This window comes from Ostrea edulis, chromosome 6 (assembly GCF_947568905.1).
Source record: "Ostrea edulis chromosome 6, xbOstEdul1.1, whole genome shotgun sequence".
In the NCBI taxonomy this organism is placed as follows: domain Eukaryota; kingdom Metazoa; phylum Mollusca; class Bivalvia; order Ostreida; family Ostreidae; genus Ostrea; species Ostrea edulis.
In genome coordinates, this window is record NC_079169.1 from 59,923,390 (window position 1) to 59,938,880 (window position 15,491).

At 34.5% G+C, this 15,491-nt stretch overlaps 2 protein-coding genes across 2 annotated transcripts in view; one reads left to right on the plus strand and one right to left on the minus strand.

Annotated features, from left to right (window-relative positions):
• The window catches only part of LOC125683904 (RNA polymerase-associated protein CTR9 homolog), a 53,300-nt gene that overhangs the window by 26,742 nt on the left and 11,067 nt on the right, over positions 1–15,491 (minus strand). The window contains exons 6-15 of the mRNA XM_048925441.2: positions 14,433–14,628; positions 13,945–14,052; positions 13,739–13,858; positions 13,534–13,650; positions 12,726–12,815; positions 12,090–12,218; positions 11,516–11,699; positions 10,936–11,024; positions 10,630–10,815; positions 8,053–8,140 (exon numbers count right to left, since the gene is read on the minus strand). Coding sequence (XP_048781398.1) covers positions 8,053–8,140; positions 10,630–10,815; positions 10,936–11,024; positions 11,516–11,699; positions 12,090–12,218; positions 12,726–12,815; positions 13,534–13,650; positions 13,739–13,858; positions 13,945–14,052; positions 14,433–14,628 — 1,307 coding nt within the window. The remainder of the gene's footprint in view (positions 1–8,052; positions 8,141–10,629; positions 10,816–10,935; positions 11,025–11,515; positions 11,700–12,089; positions 12,219–12,725; positions 12,816–13,533; positions 13,651–13,738; positions 13,859–13,944; positions 14,053–14,432; positions 14,629–15,491) is intronic.
• Positions 1,320–6,636, plus strand: LOC125683905 (uncharacterized). Its single transcript, XM_056140303.1, has one exon. It carries the CDS (start codon positions 1,964–1,966, stop codon positions 3,272–3,274), a length of 1,311 nt encoding a protein of 436 aa, XP_055996278.1. The 5' UTR covers positions 1,320–1,963; the 3' UTR covers positions 3,275–6,636.

Consider the following 15,491-nt stretch of genomic DNA (forward strand, 5'->3'; position numbering starts at 1 on the left):
TCTAGTTTGTAAATTCATTTATGTACTTAGATCACAGAGATGATAAAGGAGGTACAAAAAACAATTTATATACAAATTTGAAATTAGTGAGTAAAGCAGGGCTGTGTGTGCATTATAATGTAGGTACACATGATATATGTAAATATATATTAGGATGCATATCAGTAAATTGCTAACATATAAATATCTAATAAATCATTCAAAGTTCAAGGGTCAGGATAGCAAACTAAACCATTTTTTTTTAAAAATTTATAAATATACATTATTTTCTCAGTTGTGTAACATAATTGGTAGATGTTTAAGCACTGAATTTCAATATATTCTGTCTAAACCAATATCTAACATTCAAAAACTCTTTCATCATAGCTAATATTTATTTTACACATTAGTAAACGGCGGCAAAACATTTGGTTTTGCAACATTTTGTTCAATACGAAAGTATTTTTTCAATATGTAATAAACAGTAGATAGTTACTTGATGACATTTAGATCCACAGATCAATGTTTTGTGGATATTTCCAGTTTCTTCTTGTTGGTACACGAGGGATAAAATGTTCTACTGATGTTGATAATTTGAGAGTAAAATCTTTAACAAATAACACAGAAAGCTTTGTGGAAAAAAAGGAAAACCTGAAGATTTACAAAGCCTACATGAAAATTTTCTGAATATGCAGTGAAACTGTTTTAAAATAATTACTTTGTAACCCCTTCACTTACCAAATATATCTTTCAATATAACCTTTATTCATTTTTTTCTCCCTCACATCTTTCCATGCATACTTGTAGACAGATTGAGAAAAATGGCGACTTTTTTAAAACAATATATTCAACCTAATGATTATAAAAATGAATAGTTAGTTTCCTTACACTCACATTTTCATCCAAGTTATTGGTTGCAAAAATAAATTATGACAATGGGACACAAAACTGATTCATCCATCATATATTTTTTATTCTAATTTTCTACTCATTCATTTACTCTCTGAACTTATTCAACGGAAAACAACAAATCAAAATTTATCCGAGATAATAACCTTTTCAATGTGAAATTGTTTCCAGATACTAGATATTTCAACTCTAATTTTATTTATAACAAACAGATATAGAGGCAAATTTTACATAATAAAATAAATAAAAATCAATTAAATTTCAAGTATATAGAAAATATTTCAAATTCATTGACCAGCAAAATCGTATTACATGTGTATGTATACATTAAATTCATTCTGAAATATTCTTTTTTTTGTATTTTTCACTTTGGATCTTAAGACACTTCAGATCTTAATTACATAATTTCTTAGAAATGCTATTTACAAAAAAGGAGCATATTAGTTGGATATTATGTGGCAGTAACAAATTTCAAATTATGGAGATTGGCAAAAAGTGCATAATTGCTGAAAGGAAAACTTGACTGTATGATCAAATTGATTATTCAATGACTTAGCAATATACTTTTTATGTATTTATCATCTTTGAAAATCAGAAAAATGAAAAATTAATTTTAATAAATTCTCATCAACAAAATCAAAGTATATCTCAAACTTCTTCAAAATAGGTAGACATGAATTACTTTCTTAATTGTTATCAAAACTATGGAAATTATCACTGGAAGTGTGCCCCAATTGACACCAATTAAATTGCCCAGCAAGGACTATGAAAACAGGTAGGGACATTGAGCAACCAATTACTCTACTGTCTAAACTAAACACCTTGTAATCAACTATCTGTGAAGGATGAGCAACTCAAATTATACCATACTGACCAATGAAGTACCTAAACTTTGAATTTGAGTTACTAAACTTTACAAACTGACCAATGAAAAGTCCATTCTATGTCCAATGCCATTTCCTACTCCAACAAAAAGCCCTGACACCTGAGCTTTGGCCATGGCATTTTTCTGCAAAGTTCAGATCTTCAGTTATTAAGTCAACCACTATTTGTGAGCCTAAGAAATTGGAGTACAATGGATGCACACCATATTGCTTATAACTACATTGACGATATCGAGTCCGATCTTGAGAAACCTGTGCCACCTCCTCATCAGCCTCCATTGATTGACCTCTCGGAGATCGTTGCCACAACAATTCTTAGTGATGAATCCAAGGACTCCTTCTTGAGTGATGACCTTGACAACCTGACCGATTTGTTTGACCCCTCAAAGGAAAGTACAGACTTCAATGAATCTAGTGTATCCCCTGACCATGTTGTGCTGTGCGGTGACAAATATCGCGTGCGACATCGCAGTGCTTTGTCTAGCTGCGAAATCTTGGAATTAGAAGAAACGGACAATTCGATAACAACTAACAAGAGCCAACCTCGCAGTGCTTTGTCTAGCTGCGATATCTTGGAATTGGAAGAAATGAACAGTCCGATAGCAACTAACAAGAGCCAACATCGCAGTGCTTTGTCTAGCTGCGGTATCTTGGAATTGGAAGATATGAACAGTCCGATAGCAACTACCAAGAGCCAGCCAATGACATCTACACCTATTACCACTCATACACAGGCAAAGCAATCAACAACTCCAAACAACAACAGCTTTTTAGGAGAATCTCGCTTCAACGATTCGCTCACCAATCTTCTTGGATCCCCTCACCCTCAAAGTTCATTCTACAACAATCCCTTCTTCAATGACCTTCAAGCTGTCTTAGCCAGTGATTGCATTTCCGGTAAAGAGTCGCTTCCACAATCACTCTTTGATGCCTTGACAACAGAGCCCAACAGTAACGTTTTCTCCAGAGAGCAGTCGATACAGGACCGCTTCAACAAACTTTCGTGTTTCTTTCCCGAAGATGTTCAGAAACTTTCTGAATTTTACCATCAACAAGCATCAGATGTGGAAACAGAAAGATTCTGTGCTCTGCAACAGAAGAAAATGACAAAAGACGCAAAATATGCCATGAACTTACATTACGATAATCAACTTCATCAAATCATGGATCGTGTTGAACAGAGTCTTCTGCTGCTGGAGAAGACCCAGCAGATGAACTACTCTTCTCGACAAATCAAACTTCGTCCTCTCCTTTCCAAGAAAGCAGTCCAGCTGATGGAGAGCTGGTACGACAATCATCTTGAACATCCCTATCCAAACCCTGATGCCATTGACAGGCTGTCTGCTGCAGGGGGGGTCACAGCTGAGCAAGTAAAGAAATGGTTCGCCAACAAACGTAATCGCTCAAACAACACTCGTTCTCTCACTGAAATTGCCAAGAAGAAGCGACAACTTGCCTTGAACACCATGGACTGTTTCACAAATACTAGTTGTGACATATAAACAATGTCGAGTTGTTTTGTTAAAAATTCAAGTGCTGCTCTGTATGTAAATCATTTGTTCATATAAAATAAGCTGCTAAATTTGTACACTCATTAATATGTTGAAGTTTATTAGAAATTAAAAGCATTGAAGCTTCAGACACTGTGTATTTAATCATTGTGACTGCTGTCCTGAACTTGTTCTTCAGCAAGTAACATGATTTGAAACAGTACAAAACTTGTGCTGTGATCAAATACATCCACAAAAGTCTTGCTGGAGAATGGAGTTTTTTTCAACAGTTGCTTATTCAATAACTTTTTAAAAGAAATATGCATGACAAACTGTAAATTGCATTCTAATTGGATGTAATCCATCAAAAACAAGGAATTAGATATTGATGTTGCATGGATCCAATATTCTAGCTGGCAGAATCTGCTGAGTGTAAAGAGAGGTGGATCATAAAGTTGGGCTTGTGAAGGTGTCTTTAAAACATAATTTTTTTTTTTACAAAGATAAAATTTAGAAAAAAAGGTATTCTATGAAAATTGTTTAAAATTCCCAGATCTATGAGCAGTGTATGAACAATGATCTTGTTTTATGATTTTTAACATATGAAATTCCATTTATAGATACCAATGAATCTGCATGTACATGCACAACAGAAAGACAATTTTTTGGGGGGTAAACTTCATATGCTGAACACACACACACCCCCCCCCAAAAAAAAAAAAGAAAAAGAAGGCTTTGAAGTTTTATTCCTTATTAAAGGTAAATGTACAGTACATTAAAATTCTGATTTCTGAAATATATAAAGCACCTGTCATTGATATTGACAATGAATAGCTTTTTCTTTTTGCTTGTAACTCTTAAAAAGCAATATTCACTTTATAATTCTGAGAAAACTTTAATCATTGGCAAATGAACAGAAAACAGCAAGTTTAGTCTTCAAATCAATTTTAAAATGATCAGTAACCAATTCAACATCACAATTAATTTAGAGAACAAATCACTCGGGTTTCCTACGATTTATTTGAATTTACAGAAATTTACACCAAAATACATCTAGAACATGTATAAATGAAAATTTTAGCAAATACGAAAACAAAATTGTACCTCAAACCCACTGAGCTTTAATGTAGACTCCTCAATTCTTCCAAGTTTAAAAAGAACGGAAACCATATTTACGGAAGTGCATTTCAGAAATTAAATACATATTTCAGAATCAATATACTGTACATAAGAAGGATGCGAATATTGACTGACTGACAAGTCAATGTTGCAATCACTAAACACTAGGCATTACGCAACATTTATATAACCAATTCAATATCACAAATAATTACTGCATCGTCTGATTATCCGTCAAGAAGCCTACCCCTGAAACAAACCACTATTAAAATACAGCACATCGGTAGTACATGTAGTAGCATGCTAATCAAAATGGGATGCTTTGATCTGCTCACGTCAATCATTACACAAGGATACTATTTTAGCATCACACCACTACACCAGACGTTTCCTGTTAAAAATTGTAATAGATTACCTGCTAAAATAGGCTTCTGAAGTTCATAGTTTTTATCTCCAAGAATATTAAAATTATATTGGTTTTAAGAAAAACAGCTTTAAACACAGGATCAGATAGCACACAAGTCAGTAGCTGACTAATGATGCTCCGAGAAAGAAAACACAGGATCACATAGATAACACACAAGTCAGTAGCTGACCAATGATGCTCCGAGAAAGAAAACACAGGATCAGAGAGAAAACACACAGGTCAGTAGCTGACCAATGATGCTCCGAGAAAGAAAACACAGGATCACATAGATAACACACAAGTCAGTAGCTGACCAATGATGCTCCGAGAAAGAAAACACAGGATCAGATAACACACAAGTCAGTAGCTGACTAATGATGCTCCGAGAAAGAAAACACAGGATCAAATAGAAAACACACAAGTCAGTAGCTGACCAATGATGCTCCGAGAAAGAAAACACAGAATCAGAGAGAAAACAAAATGACCAATGATGCTCCGAGAAAGAAAACACAGGATCAGATAGAAAACACACAGGTCAGTAGCTGACCAATGATGCTCTGAGAGAGAAAACACAACTAGGACATAAATATGAACTTTAATCTTCATGTTGTTAAAAGATTTTCAATAGCAGTCCAGTTTTGAATCATGCAATTAAGAAAAAGTGATTTATCCTTCAAATGCCTAATTCCCTCCCTCCCTTTATAATAGATGTTTATCATAAAATCATACATGCCAGGATTTTGAATTGTAAAAGAGGAAGATTTTATTTGGCATGCATACATTTTTCACAATAAGCAAATCCACTTCTTTTTTTTGATTGATTAATACCCAGATACGTTTTATATTGGTTCCTAAAATGCTGGTCGCATTGTTTTTTATTCTTCTGACCGCTATTCGACTGGTCTTCAGAGTCATCGTCCATGCTTTTTTACAAACTAAAAACGTTTGATCCTCTGTGCGTTTGACATTACAGGACAACTTCAACACAATTACAATTGCTTACATGATTGTAAGTATAAAATCAGAAGCAGTAACGGACGAATCAGAAATCCGGAAGATATCTTTGGAAACGTGTAGGGCGTATTTCAGTCACGTTTTCCGTACATGGCATGTAGGTAAAATGTGGTAATTTTTGATCTACTGCTTTCTAATAGAAAATGATCATGCTTTTAATATGTATTTTACTGCATTTTAAAGAATTGTTTGCCCATTATGTAATGAAATAGCACAATGTGGAGATGCAATTCCTGACATGCACAAGGATTACAAACCAGTTAAATATTTCAGAACAAAACATACCAAAAACAAAAACAAAAAAAGAAGAAAAAACCAAACAAAAAGACCATGTGTCCTTTGATCAATAAATCTGCACATTGCTAATTTTAAAATAGCTTTTGTTGCACTACATGTAAAGTATATGTAAAACTAAAATTGTAAATGTTTTTGCAGACAAAAAACTTCTTAATACTATTCAAAGTTTGATTGGTGGCAATAAATCACCAAGTATTCAAAGAAACCTTTTTGAAAACACTTATTTTTCTTACAAATTAGCATATATACATAAGTTAGATATCTGAGCACAAAAAAATAATAATAATATACATGTATATAAAGAATGGATAGAGAAAATGTTTACCAGTTAATGCTTTAAATCACAAACAAATTGATTGAACAGTCAATATTGACTTACTCAAATTTAAGCTACTCAGAAGCTATCATAAAACTCAACCAATCAGAAGACAAATGTCAACAATTCAAACTTCTATAGTTCAAACTTCTTAATGGTGGGAAAATTTAACTTTAATGAAAGAGATTTCCTCTACTCATACCCCTCTGTTTTAAAACTACATAGGACCATGTGTTAAGGATGTTTTCTGAGAGAACATTTATGATGATCTCAGTCTGACCTAATATAAATTTCTTTAATGCGTGTATTTTATGTAATAATTGCCATTATTTTACATCCGACATTACTTCTCTGCAATTCTGAAAGAGAGGGCTAAGCAGTTAGGTCCCTTGTCATCTCCTTGTGCAATTACATAATTGAGTATTGGCAAATATATTACTTTAATATCATTTATGTTGTGCCATATTTCTATTTAAGAAAAGGTTATAAATTTTTTTTTTAAAAATCCATACAATCAATGAAAGAAAATGCAAGTACCAACACTGCATTCCAGACCATTGAAATACCTGGTCCAAATTTAAGAGTTAAACATTTCGGACTTCCATGATTTTTACTCAGTTGAAATTTTAAAACTACGTCCTGTCAAATAGAAACACAATTCATCACACATACTAATATCTATACTACATGTAGTAGTATAATTAATTATCAATTTTTATTGATATTTCTATTACACAAGTTGTTTGTGATATATTTCATGTTTACCTTTCAGTTCAACACAAACTCAATCTATCTTGCATAGATCACGGGTGCTTACTCCCGTAAGAAAAAATACATAAATATGGTTTACATTTCTTTTTAACGGAATGAAGTCCCTGTGCATAAATCAAGATGTAAGATCCAGCATTCCATAAATGTGGACGGAAAAAAAAGGGTGCTTCCAACCATCAACAAAATTAGACAAATAACCTTAAAATTTCTACAGAGAGCAAGCTGTGAATTTAGTATGATTGAAACTGTTTCTGTGTTGGATTTCTTCAGCCAAAACATAGAGAGAAAACAGGTAAAGTGATTGTACAAAGCATCGCTTGCCATATTGGAAAACTGTTGAAATGAATGCAGTGTGCATTACTGCAGCTGTAGTGGTGGTGTGTGTTACTGAAGACAGCTCTAAATTAATACAGTAACTGGCTATTTCACGCTTTTGTCTGAATATGTTTTATAAATTCAAGGTTTTATGCCTTGTCTGTACAAATATCACGGTTAAGTTCCAATTTAAAATTGTAAAAAATAGAACTGTGGGAAAAATTAAACTGTATGCAGTATTGGACAATAATTTGCAGCTGTTGAGTTACATCGGTTATATCATAAATACTTTATATCAAGAAGTCAAGTACTACATTGTAGGCCTTTAAGTACATGTATGAATAAACATATGATCTAGTTTAGTTCAGATCTTTGAACTTCAGGGTCATTGATGAATGTACTGCTTAACATACTCCTAAATCCTCAGCATACAATTTTTGGAAATACCAAAAGTTATACATAATTAAATTGGATGAACAATGTCCCTTCTTGTCCAATTAGCAGTTATAAAAATTATTTTTAGACTAGTTTATCTTTTATTCAGAATCTTACCGATTCCATTAGCTGCCCAGATGTTGCGGTCATCATTTCTGAGGACTTGTTTGTACATGGCCAGAGCTCTCTCCTGATGACGTTTTTCCTGTAAGAATGCATTTAACATTCAATGCTAAACATCTCCATCATATCCAAGTCTAATCATGGTAAATCTGATCTGAGTTTTGACCTTTATCTATCATCAATACAAAAGTTATGACTAAGGTTAAACTTGTGAGTCTGCGGTAATATACTGAAATCACAATTATTTTGACAACAAATTAAATATCGGAGTTTTGTTGCCCAAAATGTAAAGCAAAGTTTGGGATAGGTCGATATTTTCCAGTTCAAGATCCATAACTCTTTCTAAGAAACCCCAACTGAAACATATCTGTAATTCATTGATATAAGTTTATGTGTAAGTTTCCAATTCAATAGCTGCAGGGATGAGAGAGAAAAAAAAACATACACACACACATGAGGCCCATGGGCCACATCGTTCACCTGAGTCACCGATGCCCATCTTTAAAGATTTTCCCTATATATTCGCACGTAAAACTTTGATTCCCATTGTGGCCTCACCCTTCCCCTGGGTCTCATAATTTTAACAAACTTGAATATGCATTATGTCAGGAAGCTTTCATGTATATTTCAGCTTTTCTGGACCAGTGGTTCTTGAAAGGAAAATTTTTATATGACCCAACCCTATTTTTGCGATTATCTCCCCTTTGAAGGAGGCATGGCAATGGACAACATGCAATCAGAAAAGCTCATTTGAACTTTCAGCTCAGGTGAGCTGTCAATACATGGACACACAGGCTGATCAATGTTGGGCTCCCACAAGAGGCCCACACACCTTATCAGTCACCTGAATACTAGTTAAAAATATCACTAGTCCCAAAGGCAAAGAAATCTAGAAAAAAAATTCCTATTCAAAAACAATTTCCTGCCCCCTTCTACAAAAGATGCTACATACCAATTTAATCACTGACCATTTTGGCCCCACCCTGATACCAAAACCCCTATCACTGTGATCATCAAATTTACAATTTTGATAAAGGACTACCTACTCTTTTAAAATATCTATTTAATTTAAATTTAGTATCAATTGCACTAAAGATGTTATTTAAGTGTTTTACATATAAACACTATGTACTAAGTTTGGCCCCACCCTGGGGTTAGAGCCCCTACCCCAGGGATAATGAAATTAAAAATTTTGGCAGAGGCCTTCCTGCTCTACATCACTATGAATTAAGTTTTTCTTACACATGTGTGGTTATAGAGAAGAGGATTTCTGAAAATTTGTCAATTTTTGGGCAGTTTTTGCCCCACCCCTAAGACCCAAAAGGTACAGGAGTCCAGAAATTTACAATTTATGCCCCCTTGTCCCAAAGATGCTTCATACCAAATTTGAAAAGAATTGGAATAGTAGTTATCAAGAAGTTAAAAATGTTAACACACAACAGACGACAACCAATGGGTGCAATAAGGTCACCGCTACAAACATAAAACTGTCACCAGAAGTTATCCCAGACCCGAGCAGAGAAATTTTCATTGTTATTCAAAATACAAACACAGACATAAAGAAGTATTGATTGGCAAATGCATGCACTCCATTTTCAATGCAAACACTATCGTGTCTTCCTTCACAATCTGAAGTGCCCTGTTCTGAACTTCTGAGTACAGATATAAAAGGTGCGTCCGGTACTAAGCTAAATTGATTAAAATGAACACAATTTTAGAGATTACATGGTCATAACTCAGTCACATCAATTCAACTTAGAGTGTCAAATGTCAAGTCAGTGAATTTGCAAATAAAACACTCACACTCCCTTGACAATCATGTCCTTCTGCATAACACTCCTGACTGAAGCGGGAGACTCCAACTATTAAGCTTATCTATCCAGTAAGTCTGTTAGCGATGGACAGGAGAGGTACACCTCCTGCTAAAGCATTTTTCTCCCTCTATGAAATTTCCCTTTTTAATAATTTCTCCAATTTAGCACCCATATTTCTTCTGAGTAATATGAAGCCACAGGTCCATAAATGTGTACAATCGAGTCTCTTAAGAGTTAATTTATCGTTGTGACACTGGGAAATATCTTCTAGGGACAGAAGATATAAGTACTGCACATTTATACGTTCAGTGAGTAACATAACACAATCTGATTTCCTAGTTAAAATATTTCTGTCCAGAAAAAATATTCAAAGTAGAATGACTGAACTCCGATTCATGGACTCTACCCATCCATTAGGGAAACGGTCTTCTACATATTATATGCCACCAACTGTTATGTTGGATTTGGTAGAGCGAAGTTTTAAGACAGGAAGAGACATTTTTTTATTATTGTTAAGCTTTCCCCATTTTTCAATTTTAAGTGGTGTGTCTTGCATTGAGATTTGAAAAATGATTGCACTTGTTTACAAAAACCTTGTCGTTCTTTTTTTAAAGGAGGAGTGGGGAGAAGGGGTAGATAAGGTCAAGAAAGGTCGTTCAGTGATAACTCCCACTAAATGAAAGTGGAAAGAGGGAGAATCTCCCAGCAAGTATTTCATGGTTCTACAAGTTTCCTGATGTTCATCAAAATCTAGTACCTTATCCTTGTCTCTCATGGGAGTGTGTAGAGTCTGTAGCCAAACATTCCCCAAAGCAATCAGAGAGTAGGCATCGTCTTTTGTGTTAGGTCGTCCAATGATACGCTCAAACTTTTTCTGCCCCGGACCCCACTCTTGCTTGGCTAAATGCAGATTTCCTATCAAAGACCAAGCATCCGGGTGATCCTGAAAAGATATCAGATCATAAGAGAATCTGTAAAAATCATTTTACCAGTCATGACTCTGTTTTGTGTGATCTGAAAAAAAATTTCTATTACTTTTTTTTCTCAGATCGTTCCCACTAACCTGATTAATCTGCAGGGCTTCTTTAAACCAATCTGAGGCCTCGTAGATCTGACCCCTGTCTCGAGCCATGCAACCAAGTCTCAGGTAACCTGCAACCAATATATCAGTTATATCAAATAATCTGCAGTAGTGTAGAAAGGGAGAAAACTTGTACAAAACTTTCAATAACAGGAATGTTTTCTTAAATCATAGCTAATGCAGATATATTTGATAACTCTAAAGTCTATCATTACACTCTTAAAGTCTCACCATATTCAGCAGTGTTTTTACATTTCATTCTCAGTCACACACACACACACTCCCCCCCCCCCTCCCCCCCAATTTTTTTTTTTTATCAAAACACTGATAAATTTATTGGATTTTACCAACAGTAGATATATTTAATAACACTTCACTGCACATGGATACTTGACATAGCTATTGTTGTACACATAGAGATAGATTCTTTAGAATGTCTTAAAAAATAGCATGAATTAAATTTTTACTCATATAAGCAACAGCTTACCAATTAATGAATGCTCTAATACAAGTTGTATTCTATATCATTTTATCATTTCTATAGCAATTAAGAATAACATACAGTCCACGTAGTTAGGATGGTCTCGGAGAATACTTTTGTATAGTCTCTCAGCATCGTCGTACTCGTGTGTTGCCTCATACAACCTGGCCAGGTTATAGGTCGTTGTCACGGAAATGGCACTATAGTAGGTTTCATCATGTTGGGCCTCACTACGAGATCTTTCAAGAGATGCCTCGTAACATTTCTACAAATTGAAAATACAAGTGTAACTGTAAGTAAAGCATTAGTGTAAAATTCTGAGGTATATGTACGGAAACTTAAAAACGTTACATTTGCATCCTTTCTACCATAGGAATTCAAAACATGAAAATATACATTTGAAAAGAGAAAATGGATTATGACCGACCAAGTTAAAGCAGAGCAAAGTTATACTTCAGTTATTAAAGATGAAAATAACAGTGTAAAAGTTCTTGGCAAAATCTTCATATTGCGACCTGTCATCATTTTAGTCCATCCAGTGACACAGATTTTAACATTAGAACATAGTTAAACTTTGACAATCTGTACAGCTGCCCTCAAAACAAAAAGGAAAGATAAAAAAAAAGAAGCAAATTCATGAAAGAAGACAACAAACCCTGGCCTCTTGCAGATTTCCCAATCTAAAATGGAGAGCTGCCACATTGTTCAAAATTTCTGGTGGTACATCAGCTTCCACTTTCTCTTTCAGAATTCTAGTGGCTGTTCCATATGCTGACAACGCTCCCTGTACCACAAAAAAAAAAAAAACCCACATGATATCTACTGGACATAAATTTTTCCATACACATGATGAATATAAACAAAATGTGATAATGCTGAATTGCATTCCTTCACCACATACTTGACAACTAATCTATATCATTCTTCATCTTAAAGCATCCTATACCTTTACATCCTGTTGTACAACTAATCTCTATCATTCTTCACCTTAAAACATCCTATACCTGTACATCCTGTTGTACAACTAATCTCTATCATTCTTCACCTTTAAACATCTATACCTGTACATCCTGTTGTACAACTAATCTCTATCATTCTTCACCTTAAAACATCCATACCTGTACATCCTGTTGTACAACTAATCTCTATCATTTTTCACCTTAAAACATCCATACCTGTACATCCTGGTGTACAACTAATCTCTATCATTCTTCACCTTAAAACATCCTATACCTGTACATCCTGTTGTTCATCTAATCTCTATCATTCTTCACCTTAAAACATCCTATACCTGTACATCCTGTTGTTCCAGAATCTGTGCCAGTTCAATCCACGCCTCCACATCATCTGGAAACTGCTCCGTTACCTTCTTCAAGTGTTGCTGAAAATAGGAATCATAAAACCTGTTTTTGCCCAAACATCAAAACAAACAAGAACGTCAAGAGACCATGGCTCCCCAATTATTTATCTGCTACAGCTTTCACCAAGATTGTTCCAAAAATTTAATCAGCTAGTTATCAATCCTATTTTTAGGTCCTGATGAAGACCGCCCCATGCTTGAAATCGGTCAACCAAACACATTTATCATGCATTCTCATGATGTGTTGGTGATCTGTTTTATTTCTACAAGTTTTACTTTTGGATCCAGACCGTATTGAATACCACGTGGTATCCACTCGTGAGAATCTTCTGCAAATTAAACCCCAAGGTGTTGGGCTCCAGTTTTGACTCTGTCTTTAAGTTTAAACCTATTTTTTTTTTGTATGAAAATTTGAATGAAAACCAAATATTTTTAACTTGATGTTGTTCGCAGATAAACATATACAAACAAGACCCAAACCATCAAATCCTCAGCTGGGTTAACAGTTCATTACAAACCATCGACAACTAAAAGTTGCATATTCCATCATATGTCACATTAAAGTACATACATAATTGTATACAATTATCATAAAACAATGATGTAAACATGTGTGTGGGCTTTTCTCTTTTGTCAACCACTTTCCAATGTGCTACGCCCTTTGCTTTCATCAAAGAATCTGCCAACACACATGTAGAATGGTACTTATCATTAATATTTGTTCCATCAGTATACGTACTTTGGCTACATCTCTTTTAGCAGGCTCAGGTGAATTTGCGTAAAGGGAACCCAGAATCTTCATTGTTTCATAATTCCCCGACTGAGCCTTCAGCACCTTCTCAAAACATGTGGCTGCCTGTGTGACAAAGTGAAAGTAGAACAGTGCTTGTACATCCCACATTCATTTACAACTTCGGAAACAATCATTTGATTGGATGACTTACATTTTCGTTATCACCCCTGTATATGTACATCTGGCCCAGACCAAAGAACGGCAGGACAAAGTTAGGAGGAGCAAACTGTGTTGACTGGTAGTAATACTGGAAGGCCTGATCGTAGTCTTGCTGTAATGCAAACAGGACTCATTCATTAATCATTCTGAGTCAAAAGATGCTGATCTGAACTCCCAGGAGTCATTGTGTTTTCATACCTGAACATGGAAGGCCCTAGCCAGCTGATAACAGCTTTCTGCTCTCATGCCTTCATTCTCTGTGTTGTGGAATGAGTGAAGAGCCAGGTGTTGCACTTTCTGATAATCCTGTACACAGAAAACAAGGTAATTCATTTTCCTCCTGGTTATTTTCAAGCTTTGAACAAAATTTGTATTAATTTCACTTCCATAAAACATAAAGATGCAGGTCTGATTATTTCGTTCAATAGTGATATTTTCATGGATTTAACATCAAGTCAAAACAGAGAAAACAGAACTGCAAACCATAAATGAATATTCTTCTCTTCTCACTTACCTACACTATAAATCTATTTTATGAAAGTAAGACTCTTTTACAAACACTGAAAATCAAATTTCTTTTGCATGGCATGTGTTCAGAGAAACCTAAAACTCATGTAAAAATCTATTTTAGTCCTGAAATGAGTATTTATTACTGCCTACCTGATTTCAGAACTACATGCTATTACCTTCTTGTAGAAGAAATGGTTGGCAAGATGGTTTAGAATCATGGGATTGGTGGAGTCTATGGTGTATGCTTTGGACAGTAACTGGACACCGTTTTTAATGGAGTCCTGGGTTTTAGAATTCAGCTCTAGAATAGCCAGACCAATCAATGCTCCCACACACTGTGGATCCAAATGCAGAGCTCGCTCAAATGCCATTCTACAATCAGATTCAGACAGCTAAATACATATACACGTAGTAATCGTCGCTGAAAGCTGCGTATTCCCATCAGGACAAAAACATACTAAGGATGTCAACAAAATCAAACATTTTCTGTTGTTGTTATTTGAATAAAAATTTGCTATTTGACTATTCATTTAATACAATAAGTTTATCTGAAATTTCTTTTGAGTTATAGTCCCACATTCATAATATAAGTCAGTATTGGAACGTAGTTGATTAAGTAAAATTATCTCCACCTGAATAAATAGAAATGAACTCCGTGCCAGTTTTGGTTTTACATATATTGGGGCAGATTCAAACACATACACAATCACACCACTTCTAATAAAGTTTCTAAATAAATTTGTTGTTCTTTTAAGATAAATTATGTACTGGGAATTAGCAAACCATGTATATCTAATTCTCCAGTACATCCCTACAATACACGATTGATGGCTTCTAATGAGTAAACTGTCTTATTTGCTGAATAATTACCATCCCAAACAGATTAAGTATCAGACCCACATGTATTAAAGCTGGTATATAATGTGTACACGTTAATCAGTTACATTTAACAGATAAAGTATTGTCACCTAATTACATGTATTAAAGCTGGTACATAATGTGTACACGTTAATCAGTTACATTTAACAGATAAAGTATTGTCACCTAATTACATGTATTAAAGCTGGTATATAATGTGTACACGTTAATCAGTTACATTTAACAGATAAAGTATTGTCACCTAATTCTAAGAATTCATATTGCAGATGTCAGACCCATTAAAGCTGGTACATAATGTGTACACGTTAATCAGTTACATTTAACAGATAAAGTATTGTCACCTAATTACATGTATT

Coding starts and splice junctions, on each gene's coding strand:
- LOC125683905 (XM_056140303.1), top strand. CDS start 1,964: ATGGATGCACACCATATTGCTTATAACTACATTGACGATATCGAGTCC.